Source organism: Miscanthus floridulus, chromosome 4 (assembly GCF_019320115.1).
Source record: "Miscanthus floridulus cultivar M001 chromosome 4, ASM1932011v1, whole genome shotgun sequence".
NCBI lineage: Eukaryota > Viridiplantae > Streptophyta > Magnoliopsida > Poales > Poaceae > Miscanthus > Miscanthus floridulus.
This window is the reverse complement of record NC_089583.1, coordinates 113372846-113390773: the sequence shown is the minus strand read 5'-3', so window position 1 is coordinate 113390773 and position 17928 is coordinate 113372846. Positions and strand designations below refer to the sequence as shown.

Genomic DNA, 17928 nt, shown 5'->3' with positions numbered 1-17928 from the left:
AGGCTTGGGGGTATTTATAGCCCCTTGAAAAACTAGCCATTTTATAGCCGTTGCAATACCGGACACGTCCGGTATGCAGACTTGCACTACGCCAACGGTAACTAAGTTATAGTGAAGTTGTGAGACGTCGGAACTCCCGATGAATTCCGGAACTCCCGACTATCAGAACTTCTGACTCACGTCGGAACTCTCGACTCTCAGCAAATTTGAAAAACATGTAACTGAGTTAAAGTTAGTGAGGTGTCGGAACTCTCGATGCATGTCGGAACTCCCGACTGTCGAAACTCCCGACCCTCAAGGCTTTTGAAAACTAGCCGTTGGCTTCTGGTCATGCATACCGGACACGTCTGGTATGACCAAGACAGTGAACCCTCCAAGTCAGTTAAAGTGCGAGACGTCAGAACTCCTGACCCTTGCTGGGACTCCTGACCGTTGGAACTCCTGACTTATGTCGGAACTCCCGACAAACCAACCCAAGAACAAGAATTTTACAGCTGCTGGGCAAATACCGGACACGTCCGGTATTGCCAGACCAGCAAAGATAAAGTTAGCTCTTTTATCGCTCAAATACTCAAAACTCACATGGGTTGGCTTGAGCACTTATGAAACATTATCTATCAATATAATGTATCCCTCTTAATAGTACGGCATACCTATTAAACTCAAGATCAAAGGAAAAAAGAATTTATACCACTTGAGTTAATTTCTTTTGAATTGATGCCGTCCCTTCCAATCTCCATCAAGTAAGGGTGCTAACATGTTGATGTTGATCTTTTCACTTGAGCATAGCCATCTTGAGCATGTGACTTGATTCCATTCATCAAATTTGAATAATCCCAAATGTATCAAGTCACTTCCATCAAACACTCCAATAGTGATCTGATCCTCCACATAAACATGAACATCATAGCTTGATTAGTACCTCAACTAAATGCAAGTACTTCCTTCTTCACCCTAGCTAGGTTCTTCGGCCACCAAGCCATCGCTTGCCCTTCACCCTTGCTTAGTACCTCGAAGCCTTGCCTTGCTATCTTCACCATCTCAAGCCATCAAGTCACATCTTGTGTTGAATCATCCATTCATATATTGTTATCTTTTTCATTTCAATTTAGCAAGCTTCAAATATGAGACCAATCCATATGCAATCCCTTATGTCTCATTAATTAATTCTTACAAGCTTGCTTTCACATAGTACATGGAAATCCCACAATAATTAAGCCTTTGCATGAATTCTATTTGCATTGTTGTCTTGTGCTTGAACTAGATTGTTTACACAACAACACATCATTTTGGCTTTCATTAAGTACCTGTGAGATAACCTATTACCTGTCCACACTTAGCAAACGGGTTAGTCCTTTAATCACATTACCATTCAATCAACCAAAACCCACTAAAGGGCTAGATGCACTTTAAATCTCCCTCTTTTTGGTGATTGATGACAACTTGATTAAAGCTTACACAAGGATATAAACATTTAAGCTTTTGGGTTCAATGATTTATGAGATGCTCCCCCTTAATATGTGCTTATGAGTAGAATTCACAAAATGACCTCAAATGTCAATTGCACATACTAAAACATATAGGAGACTCCTCCTAAATCATTTCATCCGTGGGGTGCATGTGTGTGTGACAAAGCGAAACCGTGATGCATATGACAAGATATATCATACAAGAATAAATATAACGGCATCACATCAAATATTTTCATTCTAGCATGCATAGTTCTTATGAAAATAAATATAACACATGTAATTCACACATAGCACTCATTACAAATTTTCTCAAGTCCAGAAACCACTGATATATAAATAAAGATCATGTCTCAAGAGATACGTAGATAAAGCATAAGTAAGTCTCATCTCTCACATGATACAAACTGTCTCAAACTCAAGATACATCAATGAAGCTCAAAAAATGAAAACCACTACAGCCTACGGTACATATCTTCAGGTACAAAGATAAGCAAATGAAACTATCCTAAAGCTTTAATCAGTCTCTCTCCCCCTTTGTCATCTATCACCACAAAGGTCCAACAATGACATACTAAGGACAAAGGGGCTACAAGCTGTCACTAAAAGCTGAGATCACTCATCATCATCATCATCACCACCAGCATCCTCGTCATCTGAGCATGCAACACCGGCTGGATGAGAACCACCCGCACCAGACAGGTCATAGCCACCAGACCTATAGTAGCCGCCAGCCACCTGTCAGGTCACTCCACCAATCTGTGGCATAGTCGTTTGCAGTGCTAGGACATGGCTGAGAGTGAGTAGGCACACGAGCCTGAAGTGGTAGAGTGTCAGGGTGCTCAGGTGCCTGCTGCTGCTGTCTCTGAAGGAACTCAGCATACTCTCTGTCATATCTAGCCTACTGCTGCTCCTTAGTCTCCTACTCACTAGCTGCCTCATCTGATAGTGGAGACCTAGGAGGATCAAGCTCAAGCCTAAAAGCAATTTGCTTCAAGGTTCAAGTATCCTTCCTCCTAGCCTCCCTCTCCTTCTGCTACCTGGTCTAGATGTCTCGGCACATCCCAAATATGGAGCTGAAAAGCCTACGGATAGGCGAGGGAGGACTGCCACTGGCGTGAAGTAGAACGTGAAGGAGCATGTGGTGAAGGTGAAGCTCCTGCTGGTGCACCACTCTAGGTGCATCTGCCTCTGGTGCGGCTGCTGCTCCTCCTGGTCTTGCTAGAGGTAACCCTGTCTTAGGCAGATCTGCAACAATCTTCAGGGCCTTGTGAATCTTATCATACTCGAATGTGTGCCCTGTCACCTGCTCAATCATATGCATGATATAAGGAGCAAAACCACAGCCCTTGAGGGGCCTCTCTCCAACACTCCTGATCTCGGACCAAATAAAGTCAAACACGCTGAAGGGCCGAGCATTAGGTGCCATCCTATGGAGTAGGTTCCTGGAGTAATCAGCAATGTTGCCCTTGTCTCCACCCGTGTAGTTAATAGTCTTCCTGAACATCCTGTCTAGGTATCTGTAGGTAGGGTGAAGACCTAGAACATTCCCCATAGCTCCTCTCTCACCACTAGGAGGATACATATATGCGAGCTGCTCAGGAGGTAACACCTGCTCAGTGTGGATCCTATCCCTCTTGAGATCATCCTCTAAGAAGCCAAGGTGGGCAGCAAATACATCATAGTCAACATTGTACCACTGGCCCTCAAGCATCCAGTGCATCCGCCTCTCATCCTCCTCAACGAACAGAGTAGCATAGAACTGAGTTACTACCTCTATGTTCCAGTCATGCTGGAACTCCATGATCTCATAAACTCTAGTGTGCTGGCAAATAGCAATAGCATGATCAACTGAGGCCTTCTGCAACTCTCTAATGTACTCCTAGTCAATCCACTAAGACCTGGCAATTACTGGATTCCTGGTGAGAATCACACTAGAGTAGAAGTCTAGGTGAAAGGCTAGCCTGGAAGCGGTGATCGTACTAAACCTTAGGTAAGCTCCTCAGATCAACCCTTCGCTCATCTCTAGCTCTCCTGGTCATACCCTTTCCCCTATAGTCAACTCTGGGAACATAGGAGGGCACATTGGGCAGACGTGTCTCAAGAAGTCCATAATGCATACCCTGACCAAGGCTAGTGCTGAACAGGAGGGACTGGCTCCTCCTCCTTAATCTCCTGCTCCTCATCTGAGCTGTCACCATCTGATCCTCTGTGAGTGCTCTTCCTTTTTCTTTCTTCTCTGGACTCCACCCTGAACTCATCAGAGTCAGTGTCGAAGAAGTGCTCCCTGACCCCTCTGCATACTGAGGTGCTGCACTAGAGGCAGCCCTGGTAGGCCTCCTGCTGCTCGGCTAGAATCCAGAATGCATCTCCTGTCTTGCCTTCTTGTACTTTTCAAGCATGGGATCATGCCTGTGCTTGGACCTCGGCTCCTGCCATCCACTCATGGCTGCTGCCCTATATCCAAATAACATCCCATATAGAATCGGTCTTAGAAGCATGTCCAACAGATATCTTATCTTGGTTGAAATATAGGAATAAGACCAATCATTTAGTGCTTTGTAATCACCTTAACTAAACCTAGGTCATAAGGTTTACGAAGCATTAACAACAACTGATCTTAGCCCTAGAAACAACTAATGAAAAGATCAGAACAAATGGAGCAGAGATCCTGCTCTGCTGAGAAATATTGGATGCGTCTAGTATAAATACTGGACACGTCCGGTATGGGCGAACAGCACCCTCACCGAGGGCATTTGATCCAATCCTCACCAAACCAATTCAAACTTTAATCACAGCTTCTATACCACCAATGTAGTAACTTGACATAAGGATTTCGAAAATAAAACACTATCCAACAGATCAGAAGGGTTCTGGGATTTGAGATACCTAAAATGGGAAACTTGAAATCGATTCCAAATCCACGGTGAAGATCCTTGATCCTTGTTGCAAGGGTACTCCAATCCTTCTTCCTTCTCCCCTTCTTCCTTCTCCTCTTCTCCTTGCTTGGCGCGATCAAAGATGACAACAGGGCGGCAAAGGGTTCAGCAGAGAGCCAACACCCCGTTGCTGCGGCGGAGGATGAGGGAGAGCCAACGGACAGAGGGCTCGCGACGAGGAGGCAAGGAAGAGCGAGGGCGAGGAGGCACTGCTGACAGAGAGGGCGAGTGCGGGGAGAGCGGCAGCGCTGCTGGGCAAAAGGATGAAAAGAATGACTGGGCCTCGAAACTGGACTGAAGGGGTACGTTCGGTTTTATAGCCCCGCTCATACCGGACACGTTCGGTATACACGGGCTGGCCTGACTTATTCCAAAACATGTTTCCTCTCTTCCAATCCCCTTGTCTGTTATTTCTCAGTCCAAAAAGGTATAAAATCTTGATCCAAACCGAGTATGATTACTTTCTTTATCCAATGCCATAAATATCACTTTTCCAAATATTTGACATAAACAAGATTTGATTACTTGAGAGAGATATATTGAGACATAGTAGATTGTGGACTTAAGAAAGCCATGTCATGTGTGATTAGCCGATCAAACAATCAAGGAGAGCTATAATCATCACATGACAAGGCTAGGTCACAAAGACCAAGATTCAAATAGTTTTTCAAATTCACACCACCTACACATGCTAGTTATGGGTTTTGAAAAACATCTCTCCTATGTCACACAAATGCACATTCTAACATATAAAGGGCCTTAGATGCACTTACAATGTATGTATGTAAACACATACCTTTGCCTTGAGCCCACAATAATACCACTAAGAAGATAAATAGCATGATGATCTTTATGTTGACCTCAATTGCCAAATAATCATGCTAGATACATTTTCATCCAAAGAACTACAAAGAATGCTAGATAAATTTGTTAGTCCACAATGGTGCAAAATAAAAATTTAGCTCCCCCTAAATAAGTCCTTCAAGTAATTTGAATGACTTTCAACAAGCACTTTTATTTTATTAAGAAATTGAGAGCCAATTTTCCATTTTGACCATAAACCTAATACAATTGCCATATTTACAATTGAGTTCAAGAGATGCTCATAATCCACTTAGTTTTGATAAAACATAAGCTTCTGAGTAAATTGAGGATATATGAAAATATATGGATCGAAGACTCAGTTGCTTATACAATTAGTGTTCTGGTTCATACAATACCGGACATGTCTGGTAGGTATACCGGACACGTCCGGAATACTCATAACAGAAACACTTACTTTCCGTCCCTGACCGTACCGAATGCGTTCGATAGTAATACCGGACACGTCCAATAGGTGTAGGACAGAACCAATTAATTCGTTGCTTGTGATTCTTCATTTAGCTCTATTGTTTATTGTATACTTGCATCTCAACAAATGAATTGCTTTACTAGAGAGTCATTAAAAGCATCATATGTCAAAGTAAAATTTCTTTTAATTGAATCTAATTAGCCACTTTCATTATTTCACAAATGTACCTATTTGTGAACTATAGAACACGAAACGAACAAAGTGGCTATCCTAGAAAGTTTAGGTACTTGTTACCAATGGTGATGATGAAATATATGATATGTTCATTGAATTATCTTTGGGTCAACCATATAAGGGATTATGATAAGAATTGGTTGATAGGTTGAGTGAATATTGTCAAATTGCCTGCTCAACCACCCCGATGCCTTCATCTCATCATCAAGTACCTACATCATTAATCCTAAGCACACTTTGGTACCCAACTCTTGTTGGGTCCTTTTGAGTTAGTCAACAAGTGCTTAGGCACCCAAATGGCTTTAGCACTAGTTTGTGGTGAACACATCACCTTGCTAATGCTAACTCCATTTGTGGTCTTTCTAAGCATATCATTATAAACAAATATGTTCGGCTTAGGTGAGTTACCATTTGGGCATTCATAGCTTAGGTGCCCCTTTCTTCTACAAGCATAGCATATGCGGCCTTTGTTTGCTCTATGCTTGCTTTGCTTGTATGGACATCTATCAACCGTATGGCCCATCTCATTGCATCCATAGCATCTTTTTGTTGCAACTTGGGCTTCCTTTCTTGCCTCTCTGTATATTGGACATTTCTTGGTAGGATGCCCCAATTTCTTGCTCATGAGACAAGCACTATGTCCATCACTCTTCATTTGCTTGGCCTCCTAGGTAGAAGCCTTTTGATTGGTGGCTTCAACCTTATCGGCCCAACTCTTGTGTGGACACATAGCCCACTTATGTCCATACAATCCACAACCATAGCACATCCTTTTTCCATGTTTCTTGCTCTTGATTGTGTTGGCCTTGCTTGAGATGTGATTCTTTTGTTGGGCTTTGGAGAAAGCAAGGTTTGAACCTTTCTCAAGCTTCTTAACCATGTTATCATGGTTATCTTGAGAAGGTTGTGCTTTCTCCTTACCCTTCAACCGAATCACATCTTTCTTTAATCTTTGCACTTCTTCTTTGAGCTCTTTGTTTTCTATAAGATTTAGCTCAATCGAAGATTGGCTTGCTTGAGGAGCACACTCATTAGTACAAGAAACATTTAATTGAGATGGTGTACTAGTGAGTGAATGTGTGAGAGGTTGAGAGGATTTTACTAATGTGATCACAACCTCATGTGCTACCTCAAGCATAATGCTTGATTCTACTAATTCTTTATGAGAGCACTTTAGATGAACATAATTAGCTTGTAGCACATTGTACTTGCTTGATAGTTCATCTAGCCTAGCCTTGAGCTCAAAGTTTTCCTTCTCTAGTTGTGAAACACTAGAAGAGGAGTTAGTAACTAAAGCATGCTCAATCGATAATTTATCATACCTCTCATTTATTGCCTTTAGCTCTTGCAATTTGGAGATGAGAAACTTTTCTTGATTTTGAAGCGATTGCTCTTGCTTCTCAATCTCTTCTTCAAGCTCATCATTCTTTTCGACTATCTTCATGATGATGAACTTGTCTTTGTGGTTGAGATGATCAAGGTTATAGTTGTCTTCAACTTCAACATCACTCTCATCATGATCATCCACTTGTGCCTTCTCCTTTTCTTGATCTTTCTTGTTACTCTTCTTCTTGCTTTTCTTGGCCATGAGACACAAGTGATGAATATCATGAGATGCTGAGATTGACTCATCACTTGGTCGCCACCGAGCTTGAGCATCGCTGCAAACAGCTGCTTGTTGCTCTGCTGCCTCGGGCATACCGAACACGTCCGGTATGTGCAGGCTGACAGCAGGTCATGTGCCTCTTGCACTTCTTGCTCCGGCTTGGCGCTCTCGAGGTCTTGTGAGGCTTCTTCGCTGTATGAAGACACAATGGTCATTCTTTCCATTGACTCGATCTCAAATGCATCATCACATTTAGCTGTATGTTAGCAGCATCAGCAGCCCCCAAAGGTGGAGGCTTGGGGGTATTTATAGCCCCCTTGAAAAACTAGCCGTTTTATAGCCGTTGCAATACCGGACATGTCCGGTATGCAGACTTGCACTGTGCCAATGGTAACTAAGTTACAGTGAAGTTATGAGGCGTCGGAACTCCCGATGAATTCCGGAACTCCCGACCGTCGGAACTTCCGACTCACGTCGGAACTCCCGGCCTTCAGCAAATTTGAAAAACATGTAACTGAGTTAAAGTTAGTGAGGTGTCGGAACTCCCGACCGTCGGAACTCCCAACTCACATCGGAACTCCCGACCCTCAAGGCTTTTGAAAACTAGCCGTTGGCTTCTAGTCATGCATACCAGACACGTCCGGTATGACCAGGACAGTGAACCCTCCAAGTCAGTTAAAGTGCGAGACGTCGGAACTCCCGACCCTTGCCGGGACTCCTGATCGTCGGAACTCCCGACTTATGTCGAAACTCCCGACGAACCAATCCGAGAACAACAATTTTACAGCTGCTGAGCAAATACCGAACACGTCCGGTATTGCCAGACCAACAAAGATAAAGTTAGCTCTTTTGTCGCTCAAATACTCAAAACTCACATGGGTTGTCTTGAGCACTTATGAAACATTATCTATCAATATGATGCATCCCTCTTAATAGTACGACATACCTATTAAACTCAAGATCAAAGGAAAAAAGAATTTATACCACTTGAGTTAATTTCTTTTGAATTGATGTCGTCCCTTCCAATCTCCATCAAGTAAGGGTGCTAACATGTTGATGTTGATCTTTTCACTTGAGCATAGCCATCTTGAGCATGTGACTTGATTCCATTCATCAAATTTAAATAATCCCAAATGTATCAAGTCACTTCCATCAAACACTCTAATAGTGATCTGATCCTCCACATAAACATGAACATCATAGCTTGATTAGTACCTCAACTAAATGCAAGTACTTCCTTCTTCACCCTAGCTAGGTTCTTCGGTCGCCAAGCCGTGCTTGCCCTTCACCCTTGCTTAGTACCTCGAAGCCTTTCCTTGCTATCTTCACCATCTCAAGCCATCAAGTCACATCTTATGTTGAATCATCCATTCATGTATTGTTATCTTTTTCATTTCAATTTAGCAAGCTTCAAATATGAGACCAATCCATATGCAATCCCTTATGTCTCATTAATTAATTCTTACAAGCTTGCTTTCACATAGTACATTGAAATCCCACAATAATTAAGCCTTTGCATGAATTCCATTTGCATCGTTGTCTTGTGCTTGAACTAGATTGTTTACACAACAACATATCATTTTGGCTTTCATTAAGTACCTGTGAGATAACCTATTACCTGTCCACACTTAGCAAACGGGTTAGTCCTTTAATCACGTTGTCATTCAATCAACCAAAACCCACTAAAGGGCTAGATGCGCTTTCAACAACATAAGCCTAACTCATGCATATTACAATCTTATCCACAGATTACCTAGTCCAAAAAACAACTTTGTACAAAAAGTTACTCAACTAGGCCAAACCTTGAAAGACACTCGGCTTATCAACAGACTAACAGAATCCATTGACGATTCCATATGGTCTTATATTGTCTACAGGCTACAAGCTAGTCTACGACAAGTTCAACTAATTAGCAAAGGTGAAAACTATCTCTTCAACGTCCTTCTTGGCGTAGGGAAGCAGTCAACTAGTCTCTTGCTCTATAGTGCTAACAAACGCAATCGGACAGACTCGTCCTTTACGACTCTGAAGTCGATCGAGGTGTCTGGTCAACTACGTCCACCCCTCATGTGTTGAAACAATACACTTACAATCGACTCGTCCCAAAATAAATGAGGATGCGGTCATCAAAATTTGACTCGTCCTACCTCAATCAGGACGCGGTCGATTATTTTCCTTACCCGGATCCAACTGCAGCGGCTATAATCTACTACAAAGCTTTCCACTCGGAAGCATATTACTCGGCGGTCGTCCTAGTTGCCACGAAGGGCACGCATATTCAAGTCGGACCAACATGGAATAACTGAAACTTCATCGGTTCGACTACATGCTACTCGGCATGGGATGCCGGCCCTCGGACTTGGCTCTCAGACTTTGGTCGACTAAATCAAGATACTTGCATATACACATGCATGTGCACATCCACCCAGCATGCATCACGTACATACGGCATGTACTCGGTGCTCGTAGCAACTCGGATTATCATAGAACTGCAGCGTTATCACGAGTTCACGACGGCGGCTTCCCTCGGCAACTTGCGACGACACCTAGCGTTGCGGCGAGCCGCGACGGCTCCGGGCGTTCAGCATTTCAACAAGACACCGCATCAACGAAGACATGCAAACGTCAAAAGCTAGCCAGGCTGTGTCATCACGTGCGACTAGCACGGGCAGCTCTACGAAGCCGATGCGTGCAGCTTTCACCTCGCCGACTACAACGTCAGCATCTCGCTCGTCTTCTACTGTTCCTCCGGCATGTATACATACAGAATGAGATTTTTGGGATCAGACTCCAACATGAGGTCAACGCCAAGGAGCATGTTCTACAACAACATGCAAGATGATGACAAGTTTGCAAGCTATTGGGAGACTTAAATAGTACATACATACACGCTTTTACTATAGGCGTACATGTATATGCTCATCCATCTACTCGGATATCCCGCCACTAAGCTCTGGGGCTCAGCCATTGTCACAGTTTACTCGGCTTTACTCCAACTACGCTCGGGGGCTTGGATTCAAGGATGGAAGACCAAATTTACAAGCATTCAACCACTCGGCGACAAGCGGTCATTGATCATTGTCTTTGGGGAGTTACTCGGCTGCACCCTTGAAGACATCTACAAGATCCTATAGTCGACTCCGAGTAGTTGGCTTTAGGCTCGGGGGCTGCGGGATACATATCATCAGAGGATGCTTTCAAATTTCTTCGAAAAGGAATTGTGGACAAGACCCTCTAACTCTTTGTTCCAAATAGCAAGAGGTTCAGAGGCTACTTTTAGTGAGTGCACTTTTCCGCAAAGTGCACACCACTCGAAGATTTCAAGAAGCACTATATGGTTTCTCTCAGAAAGCACGCGGACGAAGCTTATTTCTACTCGGCAAGACCTGGAGAAACAAGAAGGCTTCCAAGATCAACCATACAACGCTCGGAGGCTTGTGGGACATAGTCCCCGGGTACCCCGTAAGGAAGGGAGAAGATCTAGTCCGGTTAGAAATTCTCCGCATATAATAGTAGTAACATTACTATCCTGTAATTCTACTAAGACTCTTACATTGTAATCGACTAGGAGACTTATCTCCTGGGCTATATAAAGGAGGGCATGGCTCCCTATATCGGCAGGTCATGACACACAATCATATAATCAATCCAACGCAAAAGGCTACACGCCGACTGTACGTAAAGGCTATTACTCGATAAGAGAGTCTGAACCAGTATAAATTATTCGTCTCTTTGCGTTTACTATCGAGTTTTGCGTATGCCGAAGCCCTTCGAACATCATCCTGAATAACCCCTGACGAGTTGCCGGTCATCAAACAACGATATAGGCACAGCAGCTTACGCAGGAGACAGGGCAGGTGCGGGAGTCCGGACGGGGCCTAGAGTCCGAACGTCCGGGCGCTAGCCATATCATTTCCTATGAGCTATTTGGATGGAAGACAACAGAATCATGTTAAACTACATGCCTTAGTTTTTTTAAGACACCATTGGATGAATGGCAAGCAAACAGATTTTTGCAACAGGTTTGGCCTAATACCATTGAAAAAAATAATACTTGAAAAAAATCTAGTCTGTGGCTAGACCTTAGCCAGGCAGAGTAAATAGCGAACGATCATTGGAATTGAAGCCAGCGAACAAATTTCCAACATGCTTTTATTTTCTTTTTTAGAAAAAAAATATTCCATCTTTTTGCTGCTCTGGACGGTGCAAGTGCGTTCAGGCTGTGTTTAGTTCGCGAAATTTGGAAATATGGCTACGGTAGCACTTTCATTTTTATTTGGCAATTAGTGTTTAATCATAGACTAATTAGGCTCAAAACGTTCATTTCGCGATTTCCAACCAAATTGTGCAATTAGTTTTTTTCGTCTACATTTAATGCTCCATGCACGTATCACAAGATTTAATGTGATGGCTACTATAGCACTTTTTGAATTTTTTTTGAACTAAACACAGCCTCAGTCATTATCTTTTGGGTTCTCGGCTGCGCACGCACTCACCCCTGCATGCTGACGTCAGCGCTGATATAGGCGGAAAAAACAAAATATTTATTTTAAATTAATATAACTTCTAAACGGTGTATCTGTTTTTAATTTCGTCTACACCGATGTGTTCTACGCGACGAGATAAAGAATTTTTTAATAGCAGTTATGTTTTGAAGAATTTTTTCTAGCAGCAAGATATGTGTACTGACTTATAACATACAACTTAAAACATATAGTTTATAACATATAACTTATGCGAAAAACTTGAAAACTCAAGAGTTATGAAAACAGAACTTATTTACAAAGATTTATTAAACACAAAAGAACGAATTAACCTATAACTTGTGCCAAAACTTGCAAACACAAAAGCTATTAACACATAAAGGAACAAAATAACTTATAACTTTTACCAAAATTTAGAAACACAAAAGTTATAAAACACAACTTATATACAAAAGTTATCGAACACAACTTGTGTATATAAGTTATTCAATATAACTTGTGTACATAAGTTATTCTATACAACTTGTGTATATGTGTTATTCGATATAACTTGTGTGCATAAGTTGTAAATTATAAGTTATATGTTCTAATAAGTTAATATACATAAATTGTTACTAAAAAAATTCTTCAAAACATATGGGAGTGTGATCTAGTTTTGTTCACTTCGTTGCGTAGAATACACCGGTGCAGATAGAATTAAAAATAGATACATCATTTAGAAGTACAACATTTTGAAATAAATATATTATTTTTTAAAAGTGACGTCTACTCCTTCCGTCTCAATTTATCTGTCGTTTTTGGTGTCCGTGTCACGACTTTGACTCAATTTGTACAAAATATATGCAACATTTATGTCTCCAAATAAATTTGTTAAAAAACTAGATTCAAAGATCTTTCTAATGATGCTAATTATATATTATAAATAATAATATTTTTTAATATATATTTTGTTAAAGTTATTTTTCGAGAAGCGAGAACGACAGATATTCTGGGACGAAGGTAGCAGGCAGCTAGAGAGTGTGCGGGCGCGTGCAGCTTTGCCGGTCAGATCGTTCGCTGGGCTAAAATCCAATGAACGATCGCCAGAATGGATTTGGGGAGCTTAGCGGTGGAGCTGATGACGATCACACTGACACCTACACCAAGGGGAGAGAGGGAGGATCATTTGATTTTTTTTTTAAAAAAAAAAACAGATCTGTCGTGTGTGGCGAGTTTTTCAATAAGGCATGTTATGTTTTATAATAGAAGATATGTGTTGTTTAGGTATAAATAATTTATTTTAAAGTATATCAATAATGGTATATATGTTAGAAATCTTCCCGAAATAACAAAATCTAAGGGCTATTATTGTCGATTCAATTAGAGTTTTTATCTAGCAATGTGTGATATCTGAATTTTTTAGATTTTTTTTTCAAGCATGTATCATAAGAATAATAGTAAGATTGTCGAACAGAAAGTTTTTTTTAGTGATACCTGTTTAGCGACAAAACTTTTTTCATCTTACTGTTACATATCTATGCCTGACATGAATCAATTAATCATCTGCGTACAAAGTTCGATTCACAAATTACAGATTTAGACATAGCCCTTGTCCTTCGTTCTCTAATTTCTATAACAAATTATCTTGCCAGCTTGAAAAAAAAATCTTAAAAATTCTAAGTGACTAGTAGTAAGTTGTAAGTTGAAAGTACAATGGATGGATGGATGGATGGGTATAATAAGCAATGTGTAATATTTGCTTATTTTCAGAAATGTCTCTGGCGCTGAGACACAGCTAGGGAGCAAAAGTGAATGTACTAGTAGTAAGTTGTAAGTTGAAACTACACAGAATTTGGATAGAGACATTTCTGAAAATAAGCAAATAACAGAAAAGCGGTCAAAATACGCAGAATTCTGAAGCGGATGGATGGGGGCTTGGACTTTGGAGCCTTGCTGCTTGTCTTGACGGGCGCGCCAAGTTAGCACCCGGCTCATTGTTAAACAGAAAAACTCTAGACCACGTGGTCAGCAGCCAAGTCCAATTTTGCTTGATCCTTATCAGGGTCTTGTTTAGTTTCTCCTCTTAAAGTTTAGTTCATGTCTCATCAAATATTTAATACATACGTAAAGTATTAAATATAGATTAAAAAAATAATTAATTATACAGTTTGCGACTAATTTGCGAGACAAATCTTTTAAGCCTAATTAGTTCATAATTTGACAACATGGTGCTACAGTAACACATATGCTAATAACAGATTAATTAGGTTTTAATAAATTCGTCTCGCAGGATTACTGACGAATTTTGTTATTTGTTTTTTATTAATATCCAAACACCCATACAATATTCTTATTTAACACTCTACGTGACACCCTAAGACTTTAGGTCTTGGATTTAAACAATATCAGTAAAGTTCAGAGGAGCTTGCATGATTTGTCCACCTCACCATATTCGTTATATACGCGCGACCACTCGCCCGGAAACCACACTGTCAGTCGGTGACAGAGCACTTGCTTCACTTCTCTGCCTCCACGCGCGCGCCCTCGGCTTCTCATCACTTCCATGGCCGCCGCCGCCGCCGCCGCCGCCTCCAACTCGGTGGCTCCGTCCGGCCCCGTCCCGTTCAACGACGTCGACGATGGCACGGTCCCGGAGCACACTCCCAAGGAGGAGTTCGGCGACCTCGTGGCCTCCCTGCCGCGCAGGGAGCAGTCCATCCTGGAGCTGCGCCTGTACCAGGGCTTCTGGCTGCCGGAGCACTGGGTGCCGGGGACCATCGTGTTCCAGCGCCGCTTCGCGCCGCGCCCCGACGACGTGATCCTGGCCAGCTACCCCAAGTGTGGCACCACGTGGCTGAAGGCGCTGGCCTTCGCCACGGCGGCGCGTACGGCGTACCCGCCGGCCAGCGCGGGGCACCCGCTCCGCCGGCTCAACCCGCACGACTGCGTCCCGTTCATCGACGACATCTTCGCCACCGGGGAGGACGCGAAGCTCGACGCGCTCCCGTCGCCGCGGCTGATGAACACGCACCTGCCCTACGCCCTGCTCCCGGCGCCCGTCGTCACCGGGTGCAGGGTCGCGTACGTGTGCAGGGACCCCAAGGACATGGTGGTCTCGCTCTGGCACTTCCTCCGGCGCGCGAAGCCGGACCTCTCGTTCGCCGACACGTTCGAGTCCGTCTGCGACGGCACCGTGGTGGCCGGCCCGGTGTGGGACCACGTCCTCTCCTACTGGCGCGCGAGCGTGGCGTGCCCGGACAGGGCGCTCTTCCTCAGGTACGAGGACCTGCTGCACGACCCCGCCGGCAACGTGCAGCGGCTGGCCGAGTTCATGGGGTGCCCGTTCTCGGCCGCCGAGGACGTCGCGGACGTCGTGGAGCTGTGCAGCTTCGATGAGATGAAGGCGCTGGAGGTGAACAGGCCTGGTAGCGGCACCGCGGGGAGGTACCGCGCCATGCCGCGCGACGCATTCTTCCGGAAGGGTGTCGCCGGGGACTGGGCGAACCACATGACGCCAGAGATGGCGGCGCGGCTGGACGAGATCTTCCGTGAGAAGCTCCGAGGAACGGGGCTCGCCTTCCCGTGATCATTTCGAGAAGTTGACGCTTTTGGATTTGCGATTCGGTTGGCGGCTTGTGTTTGAATAAAAGTGTACGTGAGCATGGTGATCCTCTTCTCGGACCTGGAGGAATATACGGTAATGCAAATGTGGAATAAAGAAAGATTTTTTATATTGGTCACATGAGATTCGATCAAATTATTTACTGGTGGAGGCTGACTAGCGATCCATAGTTCCATTAGAACGGGGGACGATGCTGCGGCCCGGCCACTTTGCCGAGTAAGCGTCGTCATGGCACCGACTCCGAATCGAAGTGAGTTCATCTTCTGTTTCATGCCTACGGGTCGCCGCTTGCCGTGCCGGGAGGCGGGAGTACGGTGCCTGACGCGGCTGGTACGGGCGGGCGAATGATATGGATCTGGTGGCTGCTGAATCAACAATAGCCTGCCAGGAAGGGAAGTACAAGTACCTAAGCCCAACGACCGAGATCACCAGATCGGAGTGGGTGAAGTTTATCTTTCAGTTGCAGAAGATGTGTATCCTGGATGAACACTCAAGATCGTGGCATCCGTAGTGAATGAATAACAATATAAATCAAGATCATTGATCGACCAAACACGAGAGGCAAGCACGGGCACAAGAGGAGGATTCAGACAATTTACTAGAACATTATAGAAACTGAAAGCGGAATTACATATCCGTGATTCGTGAAAGCAAAGACGAAACCAGGATGGCGCCGTCACCACGGGCTCGATTTGTTTTATTTATTTCTAGCTCGCCGGGCTAGCGCCAGCGAGCAAACGCGGCGACGGCCATCATCAGGACAAGGGAGCCGATCACTTCACCCACCAGGCCGCGACGGCCATGAACACGTAGGAGATCACCGACATCACGACATAGGAGAACAGAGCTCCCAACACCGCGGACCACATGTTGGCGATGGCGCAGCAGCTGTTGCTTGGAGGAGAGTGATGATCAGATCAAGCAAGCTTCTGGCAGTGCGGGCGCGGCAGGTCTTCGAGAGAGGGGTCATCTATTTGTAGTAGGCTGCGGCGGCACATCGAGGTACGGAGGTACGCCAGGCGTCTGCTGGCCTTCAGTGCTCTGCATTCTCATGGGTGGGCAATTGCTGCCGTCTCCGCCGCTCCCGGAAGGAGGGACACGAAGCGTACGCGAAACGCCCATGCGTGTTGGGGAAGGGGAACGAATCGGTGGGAACTCCATAAGAGGCTCCGGCTCCGCCTCCGCCTGCATAGCGTGGGCACGTACGTACGGTCCCAAGGCCAGTGCTTCAGCTCTACTGCTCGCTCCAACCCGACCCACTTCATCACAAAGTTATGAGTCGAGGGCATGGAAGAGAACGAGGATACGAGGTCTTAATCAATAAATAAATCATTTTTTTTTCCAACAATTGGTAATTAAATGATTTTTTTACAATAAGGTCGCAATTGGTTGGCCGCATGGAAGCCGAACCAGCCCCACGCCATGCAGTCTCTTACGTTTGGATGCCTGCACAAGAGTCGGAGCCTGTCTCAGTTGGTGCAAAAAGCAACTCCACAGGCTGTATCTATGGAGACAGATTCTTTGGCCGTCCCTGGCCATGCAAGCCCGTGGCATGCACATAGTGCACCAACTAATGACTGGATTAGCGTATGATTAGTGTATATTAAATGATATTAAAAGGATATTAAGATTTAATAAGATAAAGTAAGAACCATTAAAGTACATTTGTACAAAATAAACACCTCAATAACACATGTTTATCTACTTTTGTCTCATACAATGCCGGCACCAAACACTATCTTTTTTCAACCAGCCTCAATATATAAAACACCAAACGTGATAGTGTTGCATGTTCTTAGGTTGTCATTGTGGGAACATGCATCTATGATACGAGCCAGGCTAGGTCGCATAGGCAACCAATCAGGCCCTAATTAAGGGTGTGGTAGGGATCTAGTTTCTTCAAGAAGCATTTCTCTATTAAAATAGAATCACTTGATATTTATTAAACCAGTAAAGTCATTTGGGTATTGATCCCGATTCTTATCTAAATGAACTAGAATCACTGCAAATTAAAACACCTAGTTGAGTGATTCACTTTCTTAGTTCAATACAGAGCAACGTTGGTAGGTCTTCGACGGATAATGGCTTCACTGAATGAAGTGTTTGCTAGGCATTCTGGAGATTCACTTGAGAATCCAAAACAATACTAGCATCCAAACGCACCTTAAGGCTCTGTTTGGTTCCTTGGGAACCCTTCCCAGTCAGACCATTCTTTCACAAAATTATATAACATCGGAAATATCCCGGACGTGGAATGGCTCATTCCGTAGAAAACGAACGAGGCCTAAATGAGTTTTACAAAGT

The 17928-nt window shown here is 43.8% G+C and overlaps 1 protein-coding gene across 1 annotated transcript; it reads left to right on the top strand.

The window, feature by feature from the left end:
• Nucleotides 1–14503: 14503 nt before the first annotated feature.
• On the top strand, nucleotides 14504–15733 carry LOC136552686 (cytosolic sulfotransferase 5-like). The gene has a single exon (XM_066544250.1). The coding sequence runs from the start codon at nucleotides 14566–14568 to the stop codon at nucleotides 15586–15588; it is 1023 nt and encodes a 340-aa protein (XP_066400347.1). The 5' UTR covers nucleotides 14504–14565; the 3' UTR covers nucleotides 15589–15733.
• The last annotated feature ends 2195 nt before the right edge of the window (nucleotides 15734–17928 follow it).

Excerpts from the sequence above, each read along its gene's own strand:
- LOC136552686 (XM_066544250.1), top strand. The coding sequence starts at position 14,566 with ATGGCCGCCGCCGCCGCCGCCGCCGCCTCCAACTCGGTGGCTCCGTCC.